The 22555-nt window shown below is 55.0% G+C and overlaps 1 protein-coding gene across 3 annotated transcripts in view; it reads right to left on the reverse strand.

Moving 5' to 3' along the window:
* Positions 1–3111: 3111 nt before the first annotated feature.
* The window catches only part of LOC102454448 (Krueppel-like factor 5), a 42514-nt gene continuing 23070 nt past the window's right edge, over positions 3112–22555 (reverse strand). For 2 of the 3 annotated variants that reach the window (XM_075896665.1, XM_075896664.1), the window contains 3 exons: positions 18549–19443; positions 15499–15558; positions 3112–9122 (listed from right to left, as the gene is read on the reverse strand). In XM_075896665.1, the coding sequence (XP_075752780.1) occupies positions 8944–9122; positions 15499–15558; positions 18549–19443 (1134 nt within the window). In that variant the 3' untranslated portion in view covers positions 3112–8943. Of the gene's footprint in view, positions 9123–15498; positions 15559–18548; positions 19444–21061; positions 22543–22555 lie in introns of those variants that run through there. The other variant, XM_075896666.1, reaches the window with a different exon arrangement.

Below are 22555 nucleotides of genomic sequence, written 5' to 3' on the forward strand. Positions count from 1 at the left end.
AGTGACTGGGTAATGGTTAACTTTAACTGCCCGGCCCCTGCAGGGGCTGCATGGGTTGGCGCCAGCTGGGAGGCTGCTGGATTTATAAGCCTCTGCAAAGACAATGGGCTAAATGCTTCGTTTTCCGTGCAAAGCTTCTGCTGCTGCGGATGCTCCCCGGGGCGTCCTGCCAGCCCAGCACCCTGTTGGGGCAGGCGCGGTACAGAGGCCACACGCTTGCGTCGCCCTGCCCCCATCGCCCAGTGGTGGCTAACCCGGGTCTGACACTGATGGAATGAAAGGGTCCTGAGCCACAACACTGGGTGTTCCTTTTCAAGCCCGCTCTGCTGCACACGTGCGTGCACATGCATGCACACATACGTGTACACATACATGCACATACACACGTGTGCATACACATGCACACCTGCACATATATATACGTGCACACACATGCATGCACATACACACATGCGTGCACACACACACACACATATACATGAACACATGTTTGTGCACATGCATGCACACACACACGTACACATACATGCACATACACACGTGTGCATACACCTGCACACCTGCACATATATATGTGCGCACACACATGCATGCACATACACACATGCGTGCACACATACATATACATGCACACACGCGTGAACCTGCACAAAGGTAAAGGCATTCTGAGCCAGGCCTTTGCTCGGGGCCGGTTTCACCATGAAGGCCCTGGCCCTGCCAGCCTTAAGAGGACAGCCTCCCTGAGGTGGGCGATACAGAAGCAGTCACAATCTTGTGTTAGGCGAGTGGGTGGCGGGGCGGAGTCTCCCATGCACGTGTGCGCACCCCTGGTGGATTAGTCTGGCATTAGCTTCCTTCCGCAATTCCTGTCCGCGTGGTACCGATGCTCATTGTCTCAGTGTGTTATTAAATCACCCAACGGCCCTCGTTGTTTAGCCAGGGGACAACCTCAGCTGTAGAACCTCTCGCCAGCTGTAGAACCTGGGCTATGACTTTTCCCTCGTCAATGGAGAACTTTACAGCCTGGGCCAGGGAACCATCAAGCGGCGCAGCCTTGAGGAGAGGGGCCCTTTGAAAACGCCGTTGCCCTAAAAGGCCTCGTTGCAGCTGGCACGGCTAACGGGCCAGCGCCTGCAGCCCCTACATGTGGCAGGGTGGGCAACGTTCTGTGCCCTGCTGCCTTCTGAAGGAGCCTGTGTTCCGCCCGTTGTTCCCAGGCGGGGGGCGGGAATGCGCGAAGACGTTTAACTTCGCTAGTGCAGCCGCTGGCCTCCACTTGCACGCTGCTCCTCTTGCTAGATACGCGAGGCCTTCGGAAGAGAGGACTCAGATTCCGACAGGGCAGATTCCCAAGCCAGGACCTTGCCTCCAGAGGGGCCTCCCAGGTTTCTCCCTTCTCCACTTTGCAGAAGAGCTCTGGTTCTTCCAGCCCAGCGAAAGCAGAGACGGGCGCGCCGCTGGCCCCGTGCAGCCAGGTAACCGCAAGCGGGGCTGAAGTCTGGGAGCCCCCAGGATTCCTCTCGCCCACCAGGAGAACTCCACGCTGGAGAAGCAGCCTTGAAACCTCCCAGGTGCAGAGCAACAGACTGTTCCTCTCCAGCCCGTCAGCCCCGCGCCTTCGCCCCCCAGCAGCGCACGTCTTGGCCGATCCGCCCGCATTGTGCATCTATCGCTGTCCGTGTAGCTAAGCCGCTGTTACCATGGGCCCTAGGCACCGTGTAAATCGGTGCCAGCAAAGAGAGGGCAGCAGCAGGTTTTCAAGAGCGCCGGATGATTTGGCTGACCCAGAAACCTTCCCACATGGTCCAGGTTCTCAGCAGACCCAACAGACACCCAGCCTCTGAATGCCGGGCGCCCTCTGCAGAGGCAGGAGACCGCTTGTGTTACATGCAGCCGGGCTTTCAGCCGGGTTCGAAGTTGACGAGCGCCGCCGTTCCGGGCTCCGTGGAAGGCCCACACCGCCTTGGTCAGAACACGACCGGGAAACCACAGCGGGAAGGGGGCTGGGTCGTAAAAGCCGTTCACCCCCGCTCATTCATTCGGCTGGCTGGGGGGGAGGGGGCAGCGGGAACCTCAGCACCGTGCCCCAGAGCTAGAAGAACCGTCCAGGGCCCTGTGCGTGCAGCTCGGTTCTCCCCACTGGCCGCTCAGCGAAGCCAAACGCAGTCGCCAGCAGGAGGGAGCAAGCCGGCCTGGGCTTTGAACTGGTCTGTGTTTCTCCTGCTGCTCAGAAACGCCGCCGTACGACTCCCGATAGAACTCGGCTTTGCCGCCTGGCACGGATACTCAGCCAAGGGACCAGCGTCCTCGGATGGGGCCGAGGGGGTTCAGTGCGCAAAGAGCAGCTCTCCTCCCATAGGCTGACAGCGCTCGGAGACAGGGAGAGCAAACAGTGGGCACCGGGCAATGTTTCTGGGGCCCCATCGCTCTCGGAGCTGAGCATGTCAGAAACAGGAATGGATTGTGCCTCCTAATGCCACCGTGAGAGGGCCTGGTCCCATTGTACCCGATGGGGAAACTGAGGCACAGAGCAATTAACACACACCTTTTAAAAATCACTGTTTCCCAGCGTCTCTATCTGTGTACCCGAGGTCCCCACCCCCCACCACTCCCACTATCTTCAAATTGTGTGGTGGGTACCAGAGCTCTCCGAAAATCAGGCCCCGGGGCCGCCAGCTGGGCACCCAAAACCAAGACCCTCCCCCGAACTTCACTGGCTCCCGTTGGAAAGATTTGGTTTCAATGTCTTGCTCACGGTCACGCTGGACGGCTTCACCAGAGCTAGTCACACGTCCCAGTCTGGGAGCTTCACCTTAGAGCATCCTTCCTCTCCGCCGGCGTTCTTCCGGCCACACTTCCTCTGCCGTCAGTACGGGCTGGCCCCTGTGATTCAATACCGACAGACCCACGGGCTGTGCTGCACACAACTGTCTGCAGGCAGCAACCACAACCAGAGCATTTCTGTTGTCTCGGCCTGGACCCTGCGCCCACGGCGTGGAGCACCACGCCTGTGGGAAACTGACGAGACCCGAGATGCCCTCAGTGTGTTTCAGCTGGACAAAGCCACGTCAAAGAACCAGCAGGAGAAGGAAGGCGGCGCTCACAGGGGCATGGTTTAGAAAGATCTGTTTATTTCATTGCTTTTGGTAAAAAAAAACAACAATAAAAATAACAACAATGTACAAATGGAGTTTAACATCCAGGACACCCATTCCACCATACACCCAGCAACTCATGCCGGAGTGCACTTTTTTTCCTGCGCAAGGGAGGGGTTTTATGCCCTCTGCCCTCCTCCCTCTCAAAATCCCCCAATAAAGAGAGCTACTTGGGAGACTGCGCCTGCAAAGTCACCTAGGGGAGTCCAGGAGCCCAGGAGATCTGTATGCCTTGGAGGGCAATGTTGGCCAGGTGACAGGTTTTTTACGGTGCGTCTACACTGCACTGGTAGCTTGAAATAAGCGACGCCGTTGGCACTATGCAAATGGCGTCGCTTCTTTCGAGTGTCTTTCGAAATGGCTTATTTCGTCGTTTGGCACTTGTCTGCAAAGCGCCACATTTCGAAATAACCCGCTAGTCCGAAACGTCCCTTAATCCTCGTGGAACAAGGTTGACAGGGACGTCGGAATCACGAGCACGTGATTTCGAAAACTATTTCGAAATAACGGGCGTGCTGTCAAGAGGCGGGATGCGCCATTGCGGGATACCGGAAGTACCCCAAACAAGCGCCTCAGTGTAGCTGTACCCACTGGGACTGGCAGCATCACAGTGCATATGCTCGTTTGGGGGCACAAGGGGGCCCAAGTTTGGGGGGAGAATAAAATGCTAATTAACCCTTTAGCTGCCTTTCTGTGCTGCTCGTTCTCTCAGACCCTAACAACGCCCATAGTGACACAAACGAAAAGGGCGATCGAGGATCGAGGACGATCTGCTGTCAAGGGCTGGGGGGAATTTGTTCCCTCGCTTTCTCCTACACAATGCTGCAGGCAGTTGTGCGCGATGGAGGGGGAAAGCCGTTCCCTCTGCTCTAAAGCATCAGCCACAAGCATGGATTCTCTCTGTGCTTCCTCCCCGGCTATTTGTCACCACGGTGAGTGGAACAGCCCACCCCGAGCCCCTGCAGAGCCACACAGCTATGACAAGTCTTAAACCTGCCATCTCTGGATAGCAGGGACCTGTCCACAGGGAGACGTGGGCTAGCGCGTGTGAACGGCGTTGTCAGGCAGGTCGCGAGAAGCAGGAGATGGGTGCTAGGATGGCGTTCGGAGGATGGGGGGACAGAAGAATGAACATTCTGCCCTGCAGGGTAATTGTATTACAAAATAGCAGGCGAATTAATATTTTTAAAAAAGAACAAACAAAAATATCCAGGAAATAAACCTTCCACCACAAGTTTCCAGGTCCCGATTTGATGTGGGTTCATATGATACAGTAAACAATCGCTTCTAATCCATATACAAAAATCTGTACAGCGTCCCCTACTATTTACAGAAATCGCTCCACTGTCGTACGTGCTCAGAGGCATAAATGACAATGTAAAAGGACATTTAACCCTCCCCCCCAATTTTGTTCTGAAGGAAGCTTGAGAAATCCAGTGAGTAGGTCCTATATCCTATATCCTTTAGAATAGGCCAGGTCTCCACTAGATCTGGAAGGTCGGCTTAAGATATGCAACTGCAGCTACGCAGAATATGTACCTTATGCCGAGCTTGGCCCCGACCCCAACTCAGGAGGCCAATGGGAGCACACACTCCTGTTGGCTTCCCTTACTCCTCGTGACTGCGAGGAGTACAGATGCCGGCCGGAGCTGCTCTCAGTGTTCGATTTACGGGTCTGGTCTAGACCCACTAAATCAAATGCCAGAACATCGATCTAGGGCACGGCGAATGAAAACATGCCCATAGAAATAGCCCTCAATGCTTCCTCTAACTTTCTGATAGTCCATTCATCCTGGCGCCCCATATGTTGGTCTGGGCATATTACATTTCTTTTGGGAATTATACATAGACACACCAGTTGTCTGTGAGAGCCAAAGACCTTCTAGAGGGATGCTGCACTTAGCAAGGAGGCACTGACCAAAAACCATTCTGCAGTATAAGGATTCCTCAGACACTGTCAAGCACCATCCCGTCCCTCTTGCGATCAGGCCAAGCTGAAGAGCAGAACGTTGTTTTGATGAAAAAAAAAAAAGGCTCTTTGACCAACGTTTTACAAATAATAACTATTTTCTATTTTCTTTCCCAAAAATAAATAAAATCCAGATTTTTTTCCCAGTGAAATAGTTCAAATAAAAAATACTCAAGTTTTCCATTTAAAACGTCTGCAGTTCTGAGAGAACACCAGTGATTTTTTAAAAACTCATTTTTAAGGGTTGTTTTTTTTTTAACCAACAATTTTACAGAAAACCGCTTTTCAAAAGCACACACTTTTTTGGCCCCAAAAAGGCCGGTCGAGAAATGTCAAAAACATTGACGTTTGCCACCAAACAAATCAAACGGTCGCTTTTGGACCACCAACTCGTAATGCCCATTCGTTTTCCACTGTCCGCATGGCTTTGCGTTGGCATGAGAGATTTAAAAAACGAGGAAGAGGGTGAGATCGGTTCTTCTTTGGCTCTAAGCCTCAACGTCCCAGGCCTAAAGTATTTCACATTTTCATCTGCCTGTCATCTCTTTTGCATGGAAATTTTCCTTTGATGCTGTTGAAATTTAGCATTTGTAAAAAAAACAACAACAAAAGCACATTGGACACCATGCAACATCCAATGTTACACCTGCTCCAGCCAAGCCCTTCATAGGTAAAGACTTCTGTCTCCAGCATAGCACGGCTGAGGTGAGGCTATATCGGGGAGCTACCACCAGCCTTCACAGTGGGCTCCATATGCCCACAAATCTACAGACGGAAGCTGGCATTGCCTTGAGGGTTGTCCACGCGGCTAGATGATGGAATGTGGGCGCACTTAGTACAACCAGTGTCGTGTCTCTGGTTTGCTAATGTTGCCTTCTCCACCTGCCCTGTTCTAAGGAACGGTTGTGACCCGGCTGCTCATCGCTGGGATCCTGCGTGGCAGATATTTTGGGGTGTGTGCATGTGGGTGGGGAAGCTACATGAGCAACAGGATTGGTGGGAGAGGCCTTGCATTTGCAATATATCACAGTGCTATGGCAGCTGAATCCAAGCCAACCTTGGGTTGGGTTTGACATGCTCCAACATGGCTGGTCTGGGTTTCCACCCAGCCCTCACTCCCAGGAGCCAGGAGATGCGACTGGTTTAACATGTGTTGTTGTCTTACAATGACATGCTTTCCACTTGAGATCATGCCAAAGGACAGAGACTGTGCGGGTCGGCCTGTGCATGCTGTACTAATGGCCCGACTGTTCTCAACAGCCAAACCTTTCTGAGGGTGCAGAGAACTTCCCCATCCTGCAGTCCCACAGCGGGGTCCACACCGCAGACCCGTCTCTACAAACGGATCCTTGGGGGCACCGCGGACAAGGCCCGATTCAGAAAGAGGCACTGCCAATGGCACATCCTGCCTGTAAAACGGCAGGCCCGGCACCGGCTCTGGTGTGACACGCTGCTTGCGGGCGTGGCGCAGGGTGGAGCTCAGTTCTGGGGTTTAAATGCTTCCCGTGAAGCTTCGCTTGAAAGCGAGTCATGAAATCAAAGGGAGCAAGCCACGGACACGGCGAACCGCAGCGTCATGGAGTGGACGCCCAGAAGGCCTAAAGCATCGAATCCGACTTCATGTCTATTGCGGGCCACCAAACGCCCTCTTGTGAATGCGGGCACCAGAGAGTTAGGACCTCATTGCCATGTTCCTGTGCATACCAGAATCTGAAGCTGCCACACACACACGCACAGACACACACAGACACCCACACACACGCACACACACACATACGCGTGCGTACACATCTATTTGACAAGGTACACAATCCAATAATACATCCATTACTGCAATAAACATATGGCACATATCAATTCCCCAGGGATCCTTGGGTTATAACAAGGGCCTTTTAGTCACGACGTGCCGCCCCTCTTGGCGGTGCGTCCCGGAGCCTCCAAATCCCCTAGGAGGGGAGGGTGCAGTGTTCAGAGTCACGCCCTTGGGTTCCCTTCCTGGTTTCTTTTGGCTCCAGTTCTGCTGAGGGCCCTGGCCGGGCATGACCTTTGTCAGGGTCAAACCAGAGGGAAGGTGGAGCAGGCGGGCGTGGAACTTGCTGGAGAACCCATTTGGCAAGGCCAGCTGGCGGGTCTGAAGAGCAGGATCGAGTCAGCGCCCGTGAGCCCAGGGACTGCAGCGCAACAAGCCAAGACACGAGCTGCGTCCCTGTTCCCAGATCCCGAGCCAAGCTCTGCAGACAGCTCCACTCCCGGCTCCGCCCACTCGGCCGGAGGTCGCTGACGTTTCATCCCGGTGAGTCACTGCAGCTGGGTCACTGACGTGGCCTAACCTGTGTCCCCCTGGCCTGGCCAGACAAGCTGCTCAGCCCAAACACTGAGCCGGCACGGGGCTTTGTGGGCCGCTTGCCAGGAATCTCACAAGCCCTGCCCTCCGCTCTCCCTGGGATCTCCCTGGATGACTAGGCTACGTGGGGAATGAAGCGCCCAAGCTCCGTGGTTTTGCCTTGTGGCTGATCTATCCCACGTCACTGTCTGTGCGTCGCTGACGTTTGTTCTCCAGGAGAACAAGGCCCTGCAGGACACGCGAGGCCAATTGCAGCCCTGGTTTGTTTCTTATCTCCTACGTGGCTGCCGTGGCAATGGGCACAGCCTCGTCTTTTTCTGCCTACTTTTCGCCGTCCGTGCGCTCCCGGGGTCTCCCCCGGATGTGGCGCATCGAGGCGTGCTCGGAAGACATGTGAAGGCCCCTTGGAGAGCGTGGGGCCGTGAACCTGTGAGGTAGGTGACGGGGGGACAGTTCGCACAGCGGGATTTAACCGAGTTTGTTTTCAAAGCGGCTTTTCTGAGCGTGGGAAAATGCACCAGCGGCACCAGGACAAAAGGGCTTGTAATGACCAGTCCTTTGTGTTTGAGGCCTGAGGCGGGGCCCACTCAATGCATCCTGGGAAATCAAAGGCACAATGCATTCTGGGAAACCAGCGAGTCCATTTGCTTGGTCTGGGGACTGGCCACTTCCCACCTCTAAAAGCCAACCTGGTTCTTAGGAAGAGAGAAGCCAAAACCATCCTCCGAGCAGAAAGGCAAAGGGCCCAAGGGTGGACGTGGCTGGCCAAAGAACATCGGGATTCAGCTCCCAAAGCTGCCTCTGCAGGATACAGCACGTGGCCTCAGCAGCGCACGAACGACTTTGTCGTCGGCTTTGGATCTGTTCCAGCCGTGGTGGCACTTTGTGGGGATCGGCGTTCCTGCCGCAGCCACGGGGGCCACGCCCACAGAGGGGCCTTTCCGAACAAGCCTGAGCTTTCCCTGCTCAGCTCGCATGGCATATCCTGCGGGCCTCCCTGCCGGTGGCAACTTGGTCACGGAATAGCTCGGTCCGAGGCGTCACTGCAAAGAATCGATAGACGCTCTCCCAGCAGCGGGCGAGCCGTGGGCCCCCCGTCTGACGTATTTCGGCTCATCCCAGCTGCAGGAGGAAAGGGAAGGAAAAGCTCCAGAGGTCGAGTCAAAAGGGAAAATTGCTTCAGCGTGAAAAATAAATAGGGAAGGGACCCTAGACTGGGAAGGGAGCGGTCTAGGGTCCAAGGACCATCTCCTGGTCCAGGAGCGGGGTCCTGGCCGGGGACAGATCGCACTTTAATCAGCCTTTGCCGAAGAGTAGCCGGCTGGCAGGGCACCAGGCGGGCGCCAGCGGAGCCTGCCGGCTGCCGTTTGATCGCAGCCCGGTGCGGTTCCTATGTACAAGACGAGTCGCCCATCCCAGGGGAAGGAGTCCAGCTGCTCCTGGAGGGGAGACGAGGGCGGGGCAGGGCTCCGCTGCTAGTTCTGGTGTCTCTTCATGTGCAGGGCCAGGTGGTCGGAGCGGGAGAAGCAGCGCCCGCAGGCCAGGCACTTGAAGGGCTTGGCGCCCGTGTGCTTGCGGTAGTGCCGGGTGAGCTCGTCCGAGCGGGCAAAGCGCCAGTCGCAGCCTTCCCAGGTGCACTTGTACGGCTTCTCCCCTGCGGGGGCAACGGCCAGAGGTTACAGCCTGCACCCGAGCAGGGTCCGTACTTATCTGTCTAGGGCTCCGCCTCCATCCTTCCCCTCCGGCTCCCCATCCCCCCACTGCCCTGTCTACCCATCCCCCACTGCCCCGTCTACCCACCCCCCGCTGCCCCGTCTACCCATCCTTCCCTCTCTATCTACCCATCCCCCATTGCCCTGTCTACCAATCCCCCCCACTGCCCTGTCTACCCACCCCCACTGCCCTGTCTACCCATCCTTCCCCCTCTATCTACCCATCCCCCACTGCCCTGTCTACCCATCCTTCCCCCTCTATCTACCCATCCCCCACTGCCTTGTCTACCCATCCCCCCCAGTGCCCTGTCTACCCATCCCCGACTGCCCTGTCTACCCATCCCCTACTGCCCTGTCTACCCACCCCCCACTGCCCTGTCTACCCATCCTTCCCCCTCTATCTACCCATCCCCCACTGCCCTGTCTACCCATCCTTCCCCCTCTATCTACCCATCCCCCACTGCCCTGTCTACCAATCCCCCCACTGCCCCGTCTACCCATCCCCCACTGCCCTGTCTACCAATCCCCCCACTGCCCCGTCTACCCATCCCCCCACTGCCCTATCTACCCTCCTTCCCCCTCTATCTACCCATCCCCCCACTGCCCTATCTAACCATCCTTCCCACTCTGGCTACCCATCCCATCCCCCCCATCTCTATCTGCCCATCCCCCCACTGCCCTGTCTACCCATCCCCCCATCTCTATCTGCCCATACCCGCACTGCCCTATCTATCCATCCTCCCCCCTCTATCTACCCATCCCCCCACTGTCCTGTCTACCCATCTCCCCCCATCTCTATCTTCCCCATCTCCATCCCCGCACTGCCCTATCTATCCGTCCTTCCCCCTCTAGCTACTCATCCCATCCCTGGACAGCTCATCCTTGCGGGGTCAGAGGAGAACGTGCCTAGACAGGTGCAGTCCCGCACGGGCTGATTCCTAACCCCGCACGTTCCTGGGAGGCGGGGAACTGACCATTTTGATGAAGTGAAATGTTCCCTGGAACTCTGCCCTGCTCCCCCCCCCTGTCCTCCCCGCCCTCCACGGGCCCTGACACGGGGATGCACACATGCTGCTCAGTGCGGTTTGGTGCCTCACTTCCCCGTCCCCCGTTTACACTGCCGATCGGCCGAGCCCGCCTGGACAGGCTGGCCACGCCCTGCAGTGGCTGCAGCCAGGGGAGCTGAGCTGAACTCTGGCCCGAGTGCCGCGGCCCGCCCTCAGGCAGGGTGTGGCCCCTCAAATATTAGCCCTCGCTCTTCAGCAGCCCGGGCACGCAGGCAGCGCTCATGGAATGTGCTGCCTTTTCCCAACCGCAAATATTTACCATTGCATCGGCCAATTAGGGAGGGCTTAACAGCAGCTCAAGCGCACGTACACACGCCGCACGCATGTGCATGCCCCGGGACGGGTGCACTTTGCATGCACCCGTAGACACTGGCATGGCTCTGTGCGCACACCCCGGTCTGTGCACACCCCCCACGCACGCGCTCGTGCACACGAGGCGCTCACAGGATGCCAACACGGAGCCCTGCATCTCTGGGCGCACACACGTGCCGGTGGATGTGCCCGGAACGCACCCGTCTGCAGGCGCGCAGGGCACACGCGTGCACCCCCGGAAGCATGCCCCCGAATGCGGTGCGACCCCCGCAGCCTATGGCGCCGGGCGATACGCGGGCAGGCTGCATTAACAAGCGGCCCACGGGGGGTTTAGGGTGCTCACAGGAGCACGTGGGGTTGTGGGCGCCTGTTTGCTTTCTATGCCGCAAGACAAAGGCCAGGTTTGCCCTGCTCAGACTCAGCCGTTCTCCCAGCCGGGTGACCTGGCTGGGTCAGCCCCACCAAGGCCTTTTACTTTCAAACAATGCCAGGTTGAGCTCCAGGGTGGAAAGAAAATGCTCGCCATTGTCCTGCAAGCTGGCTCCGTCCCCCGGGACAGCACGGCAGGGCGGGCTGGAACAATGGGCCCCACCGGCATTCCGATCCCCCTGGGGGTGGGGGCGCGGCCCGTGGTTATATATTTAATCTCACAATGGCGCCGGGGCGATGAATGGTGTCCCCTGGAGACTGATACGGCCCAGGCCATAGCGACGGGCAAACCGCCGGGGAAGGTGTTAGCGACTGGGCCTGACACGCTTCCCAGGCTACACCCCTCTGGCGGGGTATCCCGACGGGCTGTAACGCTTCCAGCCACGTCAGCGCCAGGGCACAGGTGCTCGCAGGACGCGAGGGGACCCTGCGGCTGAACGCTCCGGCCTTTCCCCTCTAGGTTTCTGGGTGCTCCTTAGGCCGAGATTACGGTGGCCTTGGGAGCCGGTGTCCCTGTGCCAGGCGCTCCTCCTGGCTGTGCGGCTGTACCACCCCCAGCCCCACCACTAGCTGCATCTCCTGTCTGGGGGAGATACAGCCGCACGGCTGGGAGGAGCTCCTGGCGTGGGGCACTGGCTCCCTGGAGCGGCGGTACCACATGTGTCTCCTTTGGCCGCAGCGCCTCCAGGGAGGACAGCCCTGCAGCTCATAGGGTTGCCAGATGGTTTCCGGAAAAATACTCAACATCAACAACATGCCAGGAAAAAGTTTGTTAAGCAAAAAAAAAACAAACAAACCACCGTGGCCTCTTTAAAACCTGCATGGTGAGGCTTTTTGGCCCTAACAGGCTGCCGGTGTCCGCCCACCATCCTGCCTCCCTGTGCGGGCCGGACAGCTCCCCGGTAAGCCCGAGGGTTGCCAGGCTGCCTCCATATTGAGCCGGACAGCCTGGGATTTTTGCCTCCTGGCCGGGAAAAAAATCAGAAAGTACCAGACATTTTAGGTGTCCGGTATTTCCTGAATTTTTTTACTGGCAATGCCGGCCTGTCCAGGTCAATACTGGACACCTGGCAACCACAGCAGGCACGGAAATCCACAGCCGCGGGCAGACGTGTATCTGCGCAGGGCTCTAGCCTTAAACGTGCACAGGGAACATTTGCCTGCTACATAACCTCCCCTTCCTCCACCTCCCCGCCTGGCCAGACCACCCGACCCCCAGCGGGGCCTACAACCACCAACCCCAGGAGGCTCAGGAATGGCTTCCCGGCCTCCACCCTTCTGGATTTCCCCCGAGCGACTTCCGCCAATAGCCCTGCCGGTTGGCAGCATCTCTTGGGTTCCTCTGCCTCATGAAACGGCCTCTTGAGGCAGGCGGCGGAAGGAGGTGGACTCATCTCCAACTCAGGCCCAGCAGGACCAACAAAATGGCTCGACAGCGGGACTGGGGGTTGCCTCATCGAGTCGCCACACAATGGCTCGAGGGCTACACATCTCTCCTGGCAAGGCCTAGGGCCGGGCCGTGGCTGGCATCAGGAGAAGAGCTCCTTATCTGTCAGGAAGGGACGGTGGTGACCATTTTGCCACCCTGAAGCTCCTTCCCTGAGGACTCCGTACCCGTGTGATGGAGCCCTTCCCACCGTCTCTCCACGTTGGTCTCATCCCCGGCCTCCCTTCCTCCCACCTTCGGAGGTGTTGGAAAAGGCCGCATCGCGTCCCCCCTCCCGGGGCCCGATAAGAGGAAACCGGAGCGGCGCCAGGTGGGGGAAACGATTCCCAGGCGTGGGACTTGCTTTGTGATTTGTTCGTTGCTCATAAAAAAAGAAAAGTGACCCCGGGGACAGCTTAATTGCACCCAGTAAAGATCAGCGCTTCTATAAACGAGATTTATGAGGGGCGCTCTGGGGGCTGGGCCTGGCCACAGATCTGATAAGGGCTCCGGCTCTCCTCAGAGGAGGGCCGGGGGGGCTGGTTTTATGCAGGGAACGCCAGGCCACTGTTGGACAATTTCTGCTTTAGCTAAGTTCATCTCACTTTTGTTCAGGGCGCAGAGCATCGAATCCGGGGGCTCTCCCCCTCGGGTCAAAGGGGAAATAATTCACACGGGGGGTGGCTCTTCCCCGGCTGTTTTCTCCCCAGACACTGCTCACTTGCAGTCAAATCACTCCAGGCCACAAGCCCTTTGGCTAAGCCCTGCCAGGCCGGGGTAGCACGTGAATGGGCGCACCGTACCATGAAGTGAACTGAGGTGGCTGCCTCAGGTGCCAGACTATGGGAGGTCCCAGAGAACTGAGACCTTTCAAAGTTTTGGCCCAAGCGAGGGGGCAGGGCAGCGTCATTCAAGCTCCCTGCCTTGGGTGCCAAAATGTCGTGGGCCAGCCCTGGATGGGAGAGCCCCAGAGAAAAGGCAGAGGACACTGGGGGAAATGGGGGGGACTCCTCTCTGGGGAAGAACCAAGGCCGGAGCTAGGAGCATGTGGTCTCTAAGGGCGTGTCTACACAGCAGGGCTAACGCTGAATTAAGCGACACAATTTGAGCTATGGCAATGGCGCAGCTGAAGTCGAAATAGCTCAGCTCGGCTTTTGCCGCTGTCCGCACAGCAGGAAGTCCGAGTTACAGCCCTCTGCCTCCGACTTCCCTTACTCCTCGGACAATGAGGGTAACAGGAGTCAGAGTCAGACGCCCTCCAGCGCGACATTAGAACTGCTTGTAGTGTAGATGCGGATTTTGGAATCATGTCGCTTTCTCTGAAATAACACAGCTGTGCAGATGTACCCTAAAGGTAGCTCAGGGCATGTCTGCACAGCGGGGTGATGTGCATGGGTGATTTCTAAAGCACACTAATTAGTCCTGTGGGTGTGCACTAAAATACCCCTTCTGTGCTTTCAAATAGTGTGCCTTGAAACATGATGGAACTGTGAGTCCGCACCAGCCGGGTCTGCACACACCCGTTACGGTGCACCCCCAGAGTGGCCACGTGGCTGGCAAGCCCCTGGTGAGATCCTTTGCAGTAGTTAATGGGTGTCACATGCACATGGATCAGCAAACACACAGCAGTATAGAGCTACGATTTCCTGTTGCGACTGGTATGTCTTTTGTTCCCCCAAACCCTGCCTGAGCTCTCCTTGGCTCCTCCCCAAACCCTGCCAGATCTCTCCTTGGCTCCTCCCCAAACCCTGCCTGATCTCTGTGCTTGGATCCTCCCCAAACCCTGCCTGATCTCTGTGCTTGGATCCTCCCCAAACCCTGCCTGATCTCTGTGCTTGCTTCCTCCCCAAACCCTGCCTGATCTCTGTGCTTGGCTCCTCCCCAAACTCTGCCCAATCTCTGTGCTTAGTTTCTCCCCAAACCCTGCCTGATCTCTGTGCTTGCTTCCTCCCTGAACCCTGCCTGATCTCTGTGCTTGCTTCCTCCCTGAACCCTGCCTGATCTCTTTATCTCACTGCTAAAACCGAGTACAAAGGGAGACAGCTGAACTGGAGTTCATTTGCAAATTCATTACTATCAACTCAGTATGGATCGTAACGTATTAGCACACTACAAAGGCAATTTTCCCTCTCTTGCTATCCGCATTTCCATATCAGCTATTGTGAATAAGCCACTTCTAGCCAGACGCAATTAGCCTCCTTTACACAAGTTCCCTCTTTCTGGTGTTGTCCTGATACATATCCCTGTCTCTGCAAACTCCACTCCAATTATTCTGATGAAATGGGGTTTACCACGAAAGCTTATGCCCTAATAAATCTGTTAGACCGGTCTATACTTATGCACCAGAGATCAATCTTCTGATGTTTGATTTAATTAGTCTAGTTAAGACTCACTAAATTGAATGCTGAGGGTGCCTCTGGTTGGCACCAGTATTCCTCGCAGTTGCAAGGAGTAAGGGATGCTGATGGTAGCCTTTGCGCCTGTCAACCTCCCACTGTGGAGATGGCACCAAGCTCGGCTTAAAGTAAGCCGACTCCAGCTACATGATTTATGTAGATGGAATTGCGTACTTTAAGCCGACCGTCTGGGTGTAGTGTACAATTCCCAGACGGTAATTTATTATTATTTATTATCCATCTACATAAATAATAGTCTCTAAGGGTAATTCTACACAGCAGGGCTATTTCGAGATACCGGAAGTATACCGAAATAGCTACCCCGCGTCTCTTGAACGTCTCAAAATAGTGGACGCACTATTTTGGCATCCCTGTAACCCTCGTTCCGCTGTGTTAGACATGCCAAATTTCTGTGTAGATGCACCAAATTTTGAAATATGCTATTTCAAAATTCAGTCAAAATAAGATACACAATTTTCATAGCGCAAATTGCGTATCTTATTTCGAGTTTAGGGTGCTGTGTAGACACACCCTAGGGTGTTTTTGCACATCCTCGGTGTTTTTGCATTCACTGTGTTACTTATCACATTTCATACTATAGAAATCCATCGCTACCAACCCATTGATGAGTATGGTGTAAAAATACCATGGCTAGAGAGATCCTGAGACTACTCATGGATACACTTACCTGTGTGCGTTCTCTGATGTGCCTTCAGGTGGGAGCTCTTGGTGTAAACCTTTGTGCAGCCTGTAAAAACAGAAAAGAAACCCCGGTGGGAAACGTGTGTCATTCCACTACAGATTTAAAATGCACACACCTGAATTGCCAGAAGAAAAAAGGATCGACAAGAACGGCAGGTAATAGTTTACAACTTCGTATATGGGTGAGGCTCGTTTCTACAGCAACTAAGCTAGGACCCTTCTTCCCTGCATGGGCCAGTGGGGGAGGACACGTTTCTTTCACCCACAAGCTGAGCGCTTGCAGCAGCCAGGAGTACACCACGAGGGCAAATTAGGCATGCAAAGGAGCATCCAAGCTTTCTACCAGGATCCCTTCCTTAGTACCATCCTCACACGTGCGTGTCTCAACTGGGATGGGAGAACCAGTCTGAACAAGGTCAAATCAGACCCACGCTTTCATCCCAAGCGCCAACGGAACCTTTTACGTAGGCAGCCTCAAAACTTTCACTTCTGCGTTGCTATTTGACAGCTTTGCTTTGCCATTGACTTTCTGGAGTCTAGACAGAGTCAGAACCTGCCAAAATCCAGCACAAAAGGTTCTATTTGGTGACAATCCTAGCTCCAGCTGAAGATGATGGATGAGAAAGCTGGACGCTCTCACAACTTTGTGAAGGGCTGGCCCCGTTTTCAATATTCAAGAGCAAATTAAACCATTTTCAGAGGACTGGCTTTGAGGGAGAAAATGCAGGTTCATCTACAACCAACCATCATTTGCAGAATTGTGTGCATTTCAATGATATTTTTAAGGAAAAGTGTCAAAGCATTTCAACCATCTCATTTCTTTCCTACAAGTACGAAATATGTCATTTCGATAAGATAAAACAATACATCAAAAGGAAACTTTCTTTTCAACTTATATAAGTTTAATTTTAATATTGGATTATATTTACATATTGTATAACTAATGTATTCTAATGTTTTGATCTTTAACTTACTGAGTCAGAATGAGTCAGCATAATTGAAAGGAAATACAGGTTGAACTTCTCTAGCTCTCACCCTTGGGACCTGACCCGTGCTGAACCAGTGAATTTGCTGGACCGCATATGGTCTATATTGTGTAGCAGCATTACCAAGCCTTCCACTGCTTGCGAGGCGCTTAGACAACATGTAGGGGTAAATCAGAGCTACATAACAACACCGAACACTGAAAGCCAGGACAAATGGCTGTAAACAAACTTTATGGGAGCGCAGGAAACTTTGCTACACCCATGCTAAGCGGCCAGCTGGCTAACTAACATCATGCCGGACCATGGATGTTGCTGGAGCAGAGAGAGCCGGACTAGAGAGGTTCCACCTGTACACTGGTGTTTCTGTATCAAAACCTTTAGGGAATTTTGATCCCATGAACATTTTTCAAGTTCAACTTCTCCGAATCAGAAGGAAAACAAATGGGCTGTGTCTACACTGGGCCACTTATTCTGGAAAATCAGCCGCTTTTCCAGAATAAGCTGCGAGCTGTCTACACTGGCCCTTGAATTTCCAGAAAAGCAACGACGCTCTACTGTACAAAATCAGCCGCTTTTCTGGAAAAACTATTCTGCTCCTGCTCGGGCATAAGTCCTTATTCCGGAACACTGTTTCAGAAAAGGGCCAGTGTAGACAGCCCAGTAGTCTTTTCCAGAAAAAAGCCCTGATCGCGAAAATGGCGATCAGGGCTCTTTTCCGGAAAAGCGCGTCTACATTGGCCACAGACGCTTTTCCAGAAAAGCAGCCTGCCAATGTAGATGCTCCTTTTCCGGAAAAACTGAAAACGGAATAGTATTCCGTTTTAAGCAGTTCCGGAAATTCATGCCAGTGTAGACACAGCCACATTGAAATATCAGAATCTCCCAAGATGGAAATTCTACTTTCCAATGGGCTTGATTCACACAATGCAGCTAGTTCAGCTAAACATCAGACTCCTCCAGAGACACTTGGGCTGTGTCTAGACTGGCAAGTTTTTCCGCAAAAGCAGCTGCTTTTGCGGAAAAACTTGCCAGCTGTCTACACTTGCCGCTTGAATTTCCACAAGAACACTGATGATCTCATGTAAGATTGTCAGTGTTCTTGCAGAAATACTATGCTGCTCCCGTTCGGGCAAAAGTCCTTTTGTGCAAAAGCTTTTGCGCAAAAGGACCGGTGTAGACAGCTCAGATTTGTTTTGTGCAAAAAAGTCCTGATCGCGAAAATGGCGATTGGGGCTTTTTTGCGCAAAAGCGCGTCTAGATTGGCACGGACGCTTTTCCGCAAAAAGTGCTTTTGTGGAAAAGCGTCCGTGCCAATCTAGACGCTCTTTTCCGCAAATGCTTTTAACGGAAAACTTTTCCGTTAAAAGCATTTGCGGAAAATCATGCCAGTCTAGACGTAGCCTTGGCGTTCAACAGAGCTGAAACCTTACTTCAAAACCTTTGAGGTTCCCTCCAGCCCCGACTCGCTTTCCCAACTCACTGCTCTCTTATGCTCTGTCTGGAAGGCAGACCTCAGCTTTCCTGACATTCACATCAATTCCGTTATTTCGAAATAACGGACGGCTTATTCCGACTTCTGTAAACTTCATTCTATTTCGAAATAAGGAGTATGTGGATGCTCCACTGCTGCTATTTTGAAATAGCCCCTCACCAGGGCCGTTCTAAGTTTTTCCTCCTGGAGTGCTACATCGAGATAGCCCGTTTGCATTCGGGGAGCCTGCCTCGGACTCATTTTGAGCCTTCCCTGCAGTGTAGATGTGCTATTTCGAAATAAGCTCTTTCGGAATAACTATTCCGGTCTAGCTTATCCCGAAATAACTGTGCAGTGTAGACATACCCATTGATATTACCGTGAGCCTTCCATATAGCGTGCACATAGTTATCGCTGCTTTGCCCACCACTGCAATGCCTCCACCTCTGGGGCGGAGCGTGTCAAACAGCTGCCTTGCCCAACTTTGGCAGAGGGGGCATGTGGTACAAATGCATGGTCCGTTTCAGACAGGCTAGATCTACGCACATCGTCAAACCAGCCTAGCAGCCGTGGCCATACCTGGGTAATCACAGTGATGGATCCGCCTTTTCTCCAGCTCTGGGTTGTTGCGCCTGTTGTATTTGGGGGTTGGCATGATAATGTGCCCATGGGAGAGGGCCCCGAGGCCGTTCGGCAGGGTGGGGATGTGGGGCGACTGTACCAGCTTCAGTCCAAAGGTGGCTTCATAGGAGGGCGGGGGTGAGATGGTGTTGATGAGCTCCGGCTGGTTCTCCGGGCTGCCAGGCTGGGAGTTCGGGGGCGAAGGGGGTAGGTTGAGTCCTGGGACGGGGTAGAACTGCCCCGTGAGGTTGAAGTTCCCCTGCGCTTGGGAGACACTTTGGAAGTGCTTCACTTGCGGACCGGGCTGGATGGGTCTGGGGAGCATGGCGCTGCCCGCAGGCATGGGGCTGCCGCCGATGGTGTTGATGGCCGTGGTGCTGCCCGTAGAGGGCGCCATGGGGGTGCCATCAGCCTCGCCGTTGCCAAGGGGCATCTGGTAGAGCTGAGCCTGCGAGGCGCCGCCCGACAGGGGGATCTCCGAGGGCATCTCTTGCTTGATGAAGATGTTGTTCACCGCCACCGACTGCGGCATGCTGAAGACGCTGGTGAAATCTGGCAGCGTCTGCGTCGCGCCCGCCACGGATGAGCAGGGCTGGGCGAAGCTGGTGCCGGGCTCTGTTTTGATCTGTGGGAAGGGGGCGAGGGGCTTGGCCGGCCGGTAGAGCCCGGTGCGCAGGTGCGTGGTGTCTGGCAGGATCAGATTGATGTTCACGCTGTAGGGTGTAGAGGGCGGCTTCTCTGTCGAGAAGAACTCATCCACCACGGAGGCACTCTCCCTGCGGTACTTCTTGTCCGGTATCATTGGAATTGGCAGCATCTGGCCAGAGAGGTACTTGTCCATTTCAGAACGTGCCTACGGGGAAGAACAAAGGAAGAATTCTTGAGTGACAAGTTCAGATGCTAAAGTGATGGGCACCCTACAAACAGCTCTGAGAGGTGGGCACCTACCGGGCAGGAAAAGACCATGGATTGGGAGGCAGGAGCACAGCTCGGCCACGGATACCCTATGCACCCTGTGTGACCTTAGGCAAATCAGCAAATCACTTGGGGCCTCAGTTTCCACATCTGTGAAATGGGCATAATCCTTCCCTGCCGGCTGTGAGGAAATCTATTCACGGCTATGAGGAGCCCAGAGACCAGAGCAATGAGAGATGCGCATGTAGTGGGGCAGAGAGCCCAGGGGCAGCGAAAGGCATACAGAAGGGCCAGGATTTTGATGTTTCTAGATAAATAATAAGAGGGGGAGAACTTAAAACTAAAGCTGAGGTGCCTAAGCCAGAGCCCCAGACCCACATGCCCTAAGACCTCGGCGGAATTAGGCTCCAGGTCTGGATCTGACTTTGAGTTGGGACCCAACTCTCATGTAAATGGTGTGAAGCCCAATGAGAACTCAACCTGTTCCTGGTTCCGTTGCCAAGCATTAGAAATAAGGGGATAACGTTGGAGTTTAACTGTCGCCCGCGGCCCTGGGAACATGTCGGCCTCGTACCAACACACGAGATCCCAATCTGAGACTAGCTAGAACCAAAAGGGAAACCGGTCGATTTTCACTTTGCTCAGGAAACTTCCCCATCTCTAACACAGCACAGCAGCCGTGTGGGCCTGTGACTCTGGATGGATGTTTTTGCAAGTGCAATAGTCCAGAATAACTGAAGTTCCGGTCGTGAATATCCTCAAACTCCAGATTCCTTCGGGATTCCGAAGCATCTTCTGGGGGTGTTCCCAATGATTCAACAGTCCATGAGCAGCATGGGGCGAGGAAACCCTTGCCCTGGCATCTCCTGGCTCAAGCTCGGCTCTTTGTGGGTAGTGAAGCCACCACTAATACTGTAACCTTTAATTATGTGGTTACCCATGTGTCAGTCTCATTATACGGACCTCATAGACACGTTCATGTGACACAGAGCCGGCAAACCGGTCCAGGCCCTGCAGCTACGGGCAGGCAGAGCCTACCGTAAGAAGCCAGGCTAATCTCATTACCACCTGCTGTGCGCTCGGCCGGAAGGCTTTGCCCCACCGAACGGCGTCGCTCTGCGCCCAAGTCCGCCCCGGGGCGACCTGTCTGCCGTCACCAAAAACCGATTTGGCTGCCGGCGTTGGATCCGCCCCACACGTTATGGGGCACAAGCTACGCCTAGACCGCTAGCAAAGATGTGCCCCCTTGAGAGCCGCCCTGGCAATGCGCCAGGAAGCGAGGACCACGCCTAAGCGTGCATCGAACAGAGCCACCGCCTCGCTCTTTAAAAGGGAGGGAGCCCCTTGACACTACATGGCCCAGCATGCAATGCTCCTTCGTGATCACAGCAATTGGGCAGGGACCTTGAGGGCTCCCAACTGGCTGCTGCTGCCCGAGGACCGTCGGGGGGCTCAGTCGAGGTGTTAGCAGCAAATCAATCTGTCAAGCCAGCGGTGCTGGAAAGCTCCCAGCTGGTCACTAGCGGGGTGTGTGTGTGGGGGGGGGAGTTAGTTACCCCAACAAGAGCAGCTCGTGTTCAATGCCTGATCTATCCTCCAGGTGCTGTGGGCGCCCGCTCCTGTCATCTGGCACCGACGCTACGCCCCACAAGGCTCTGGGGTGTGGCGGATCTAGACCTAGAATCGGATCCAACTCGGAACAGTCCCGATGTTTCAGAGTCGCTGGCACTCCCAGATCCGGGCAGGGCCCATTCTAACGACATGCCCCAGCTGCAGTTCGGATCCCAAGCCCAATTTCCACGCTGTCCGGCTCCGTGGTTCCCACTTGGGCTCGTCTCTGGGCGAGGATCGCGGGGCGCCCTTGGAGTTTCCCCTGATTTTCTCCGCACGGCAGGCCGCCCCCGCCGGTTATTTTTAGAGTCAGGAATCAGATCACTGCTAGGCAGTACCAGGGGCTCTCCCTCCGGCTCCGAATGCCGCACATACCTGAGCAATGAAGTGACCCACTCGCCACGGAGACGGAGGAGGGAAGTGAGGGCGTCAGACGGATTTTACTTCTAAGGTTCCCTTATCTCTGGTATTTTGATTTCCTGCCTTCACTTCACCAGAGAGTTTTTCTAGGGGAGTGCCATAGGGATGCCCCAGCTCATCCAAGGTATTTAGGCGCCTAGCCCGAACTGAGATCCATAGGAGTTAGGCACTGAAATAGCTGCGAGGAGCTGGTGCACTGGGGCGTTGTGCAGAGCTCCCATGGTGTTCTAGTTAATCCTGTGCATTGTCACACGGGGACTCCCGGACCCCCAGCTCGCCTCTGCAGCCTTCGCCGGTTCACAATTCATAACGCCCGGCTGCGCCTACCGCCCCTAGAGAAGACACAAACGGAATTTACCTCCCCCCACTACTGAAATGCAGCCGCCTCTGGGGTGGGACAGGGAGCGCGGAGGACTGTACCCTGGCTCAGTCGGAGCAGCGTTTAGAGATCGGCAGAAGGGGAGGACCTGAGCTGAGACAGGGGCCGGCTGCCGGGGCTGGCCACGCTCCATCCCATTAGGTATCACCTGGAAGAGAACCCCCGGCCCTGGCCTCGCACTTGGACATTGCCTCTAGCCTGGCTCCAGGGGAGAGGGTCTTTCCTGTTGTACAGCGTGTGGGGCCGGGCATGTTGCCAGCACGTCACAAGAGACACTCCCTGCTCCAGAGAGCTTACGATCTAGCAAACCCCGAGGGAATGAGGTGGAGCCCATTTTACAGCTGGAAGACAGAGGTGCCGAGAGTTGCCTGCGGTCATACTGGGAGTGGGGTAGAGACGGGCAGGGAGCCTGGTCTCCTTGCAGCTGGCAGTACAGTTCCTCTCTAACACATGCTGCGCATTTTCCTGAGGCATCGAGGGTGGTGGGGAGAGGGCCGAGGGGCGGAGAATCCTGCAGGCTCTCTTTCCAGTGCCTTAATGGGGGGTCGTAGAGCTCCCCGGGAGGGATCTGCTCAGGAGGAGCCAGCTGTGTTTCAGGAGGCGCCCCCCCCCCCCACCACGCTGGCTTGGCGAGGGGCAG

The sequence above is a fragment of the Pelodiscus sinensis genome, chromosome 13 (assembly GCF_049634645.1).
Source record: "Pelodiscus sinensis isolate JC-2024 chromosome 13, ASM4963464v1, whole genome shotgun sequence".
Classification (NCBI taxonomy): Eukaryota; Metazoa; Chordata; order Testudines; family Trionychidae; genus Pelodiscus; species Pelodiscus sinensis.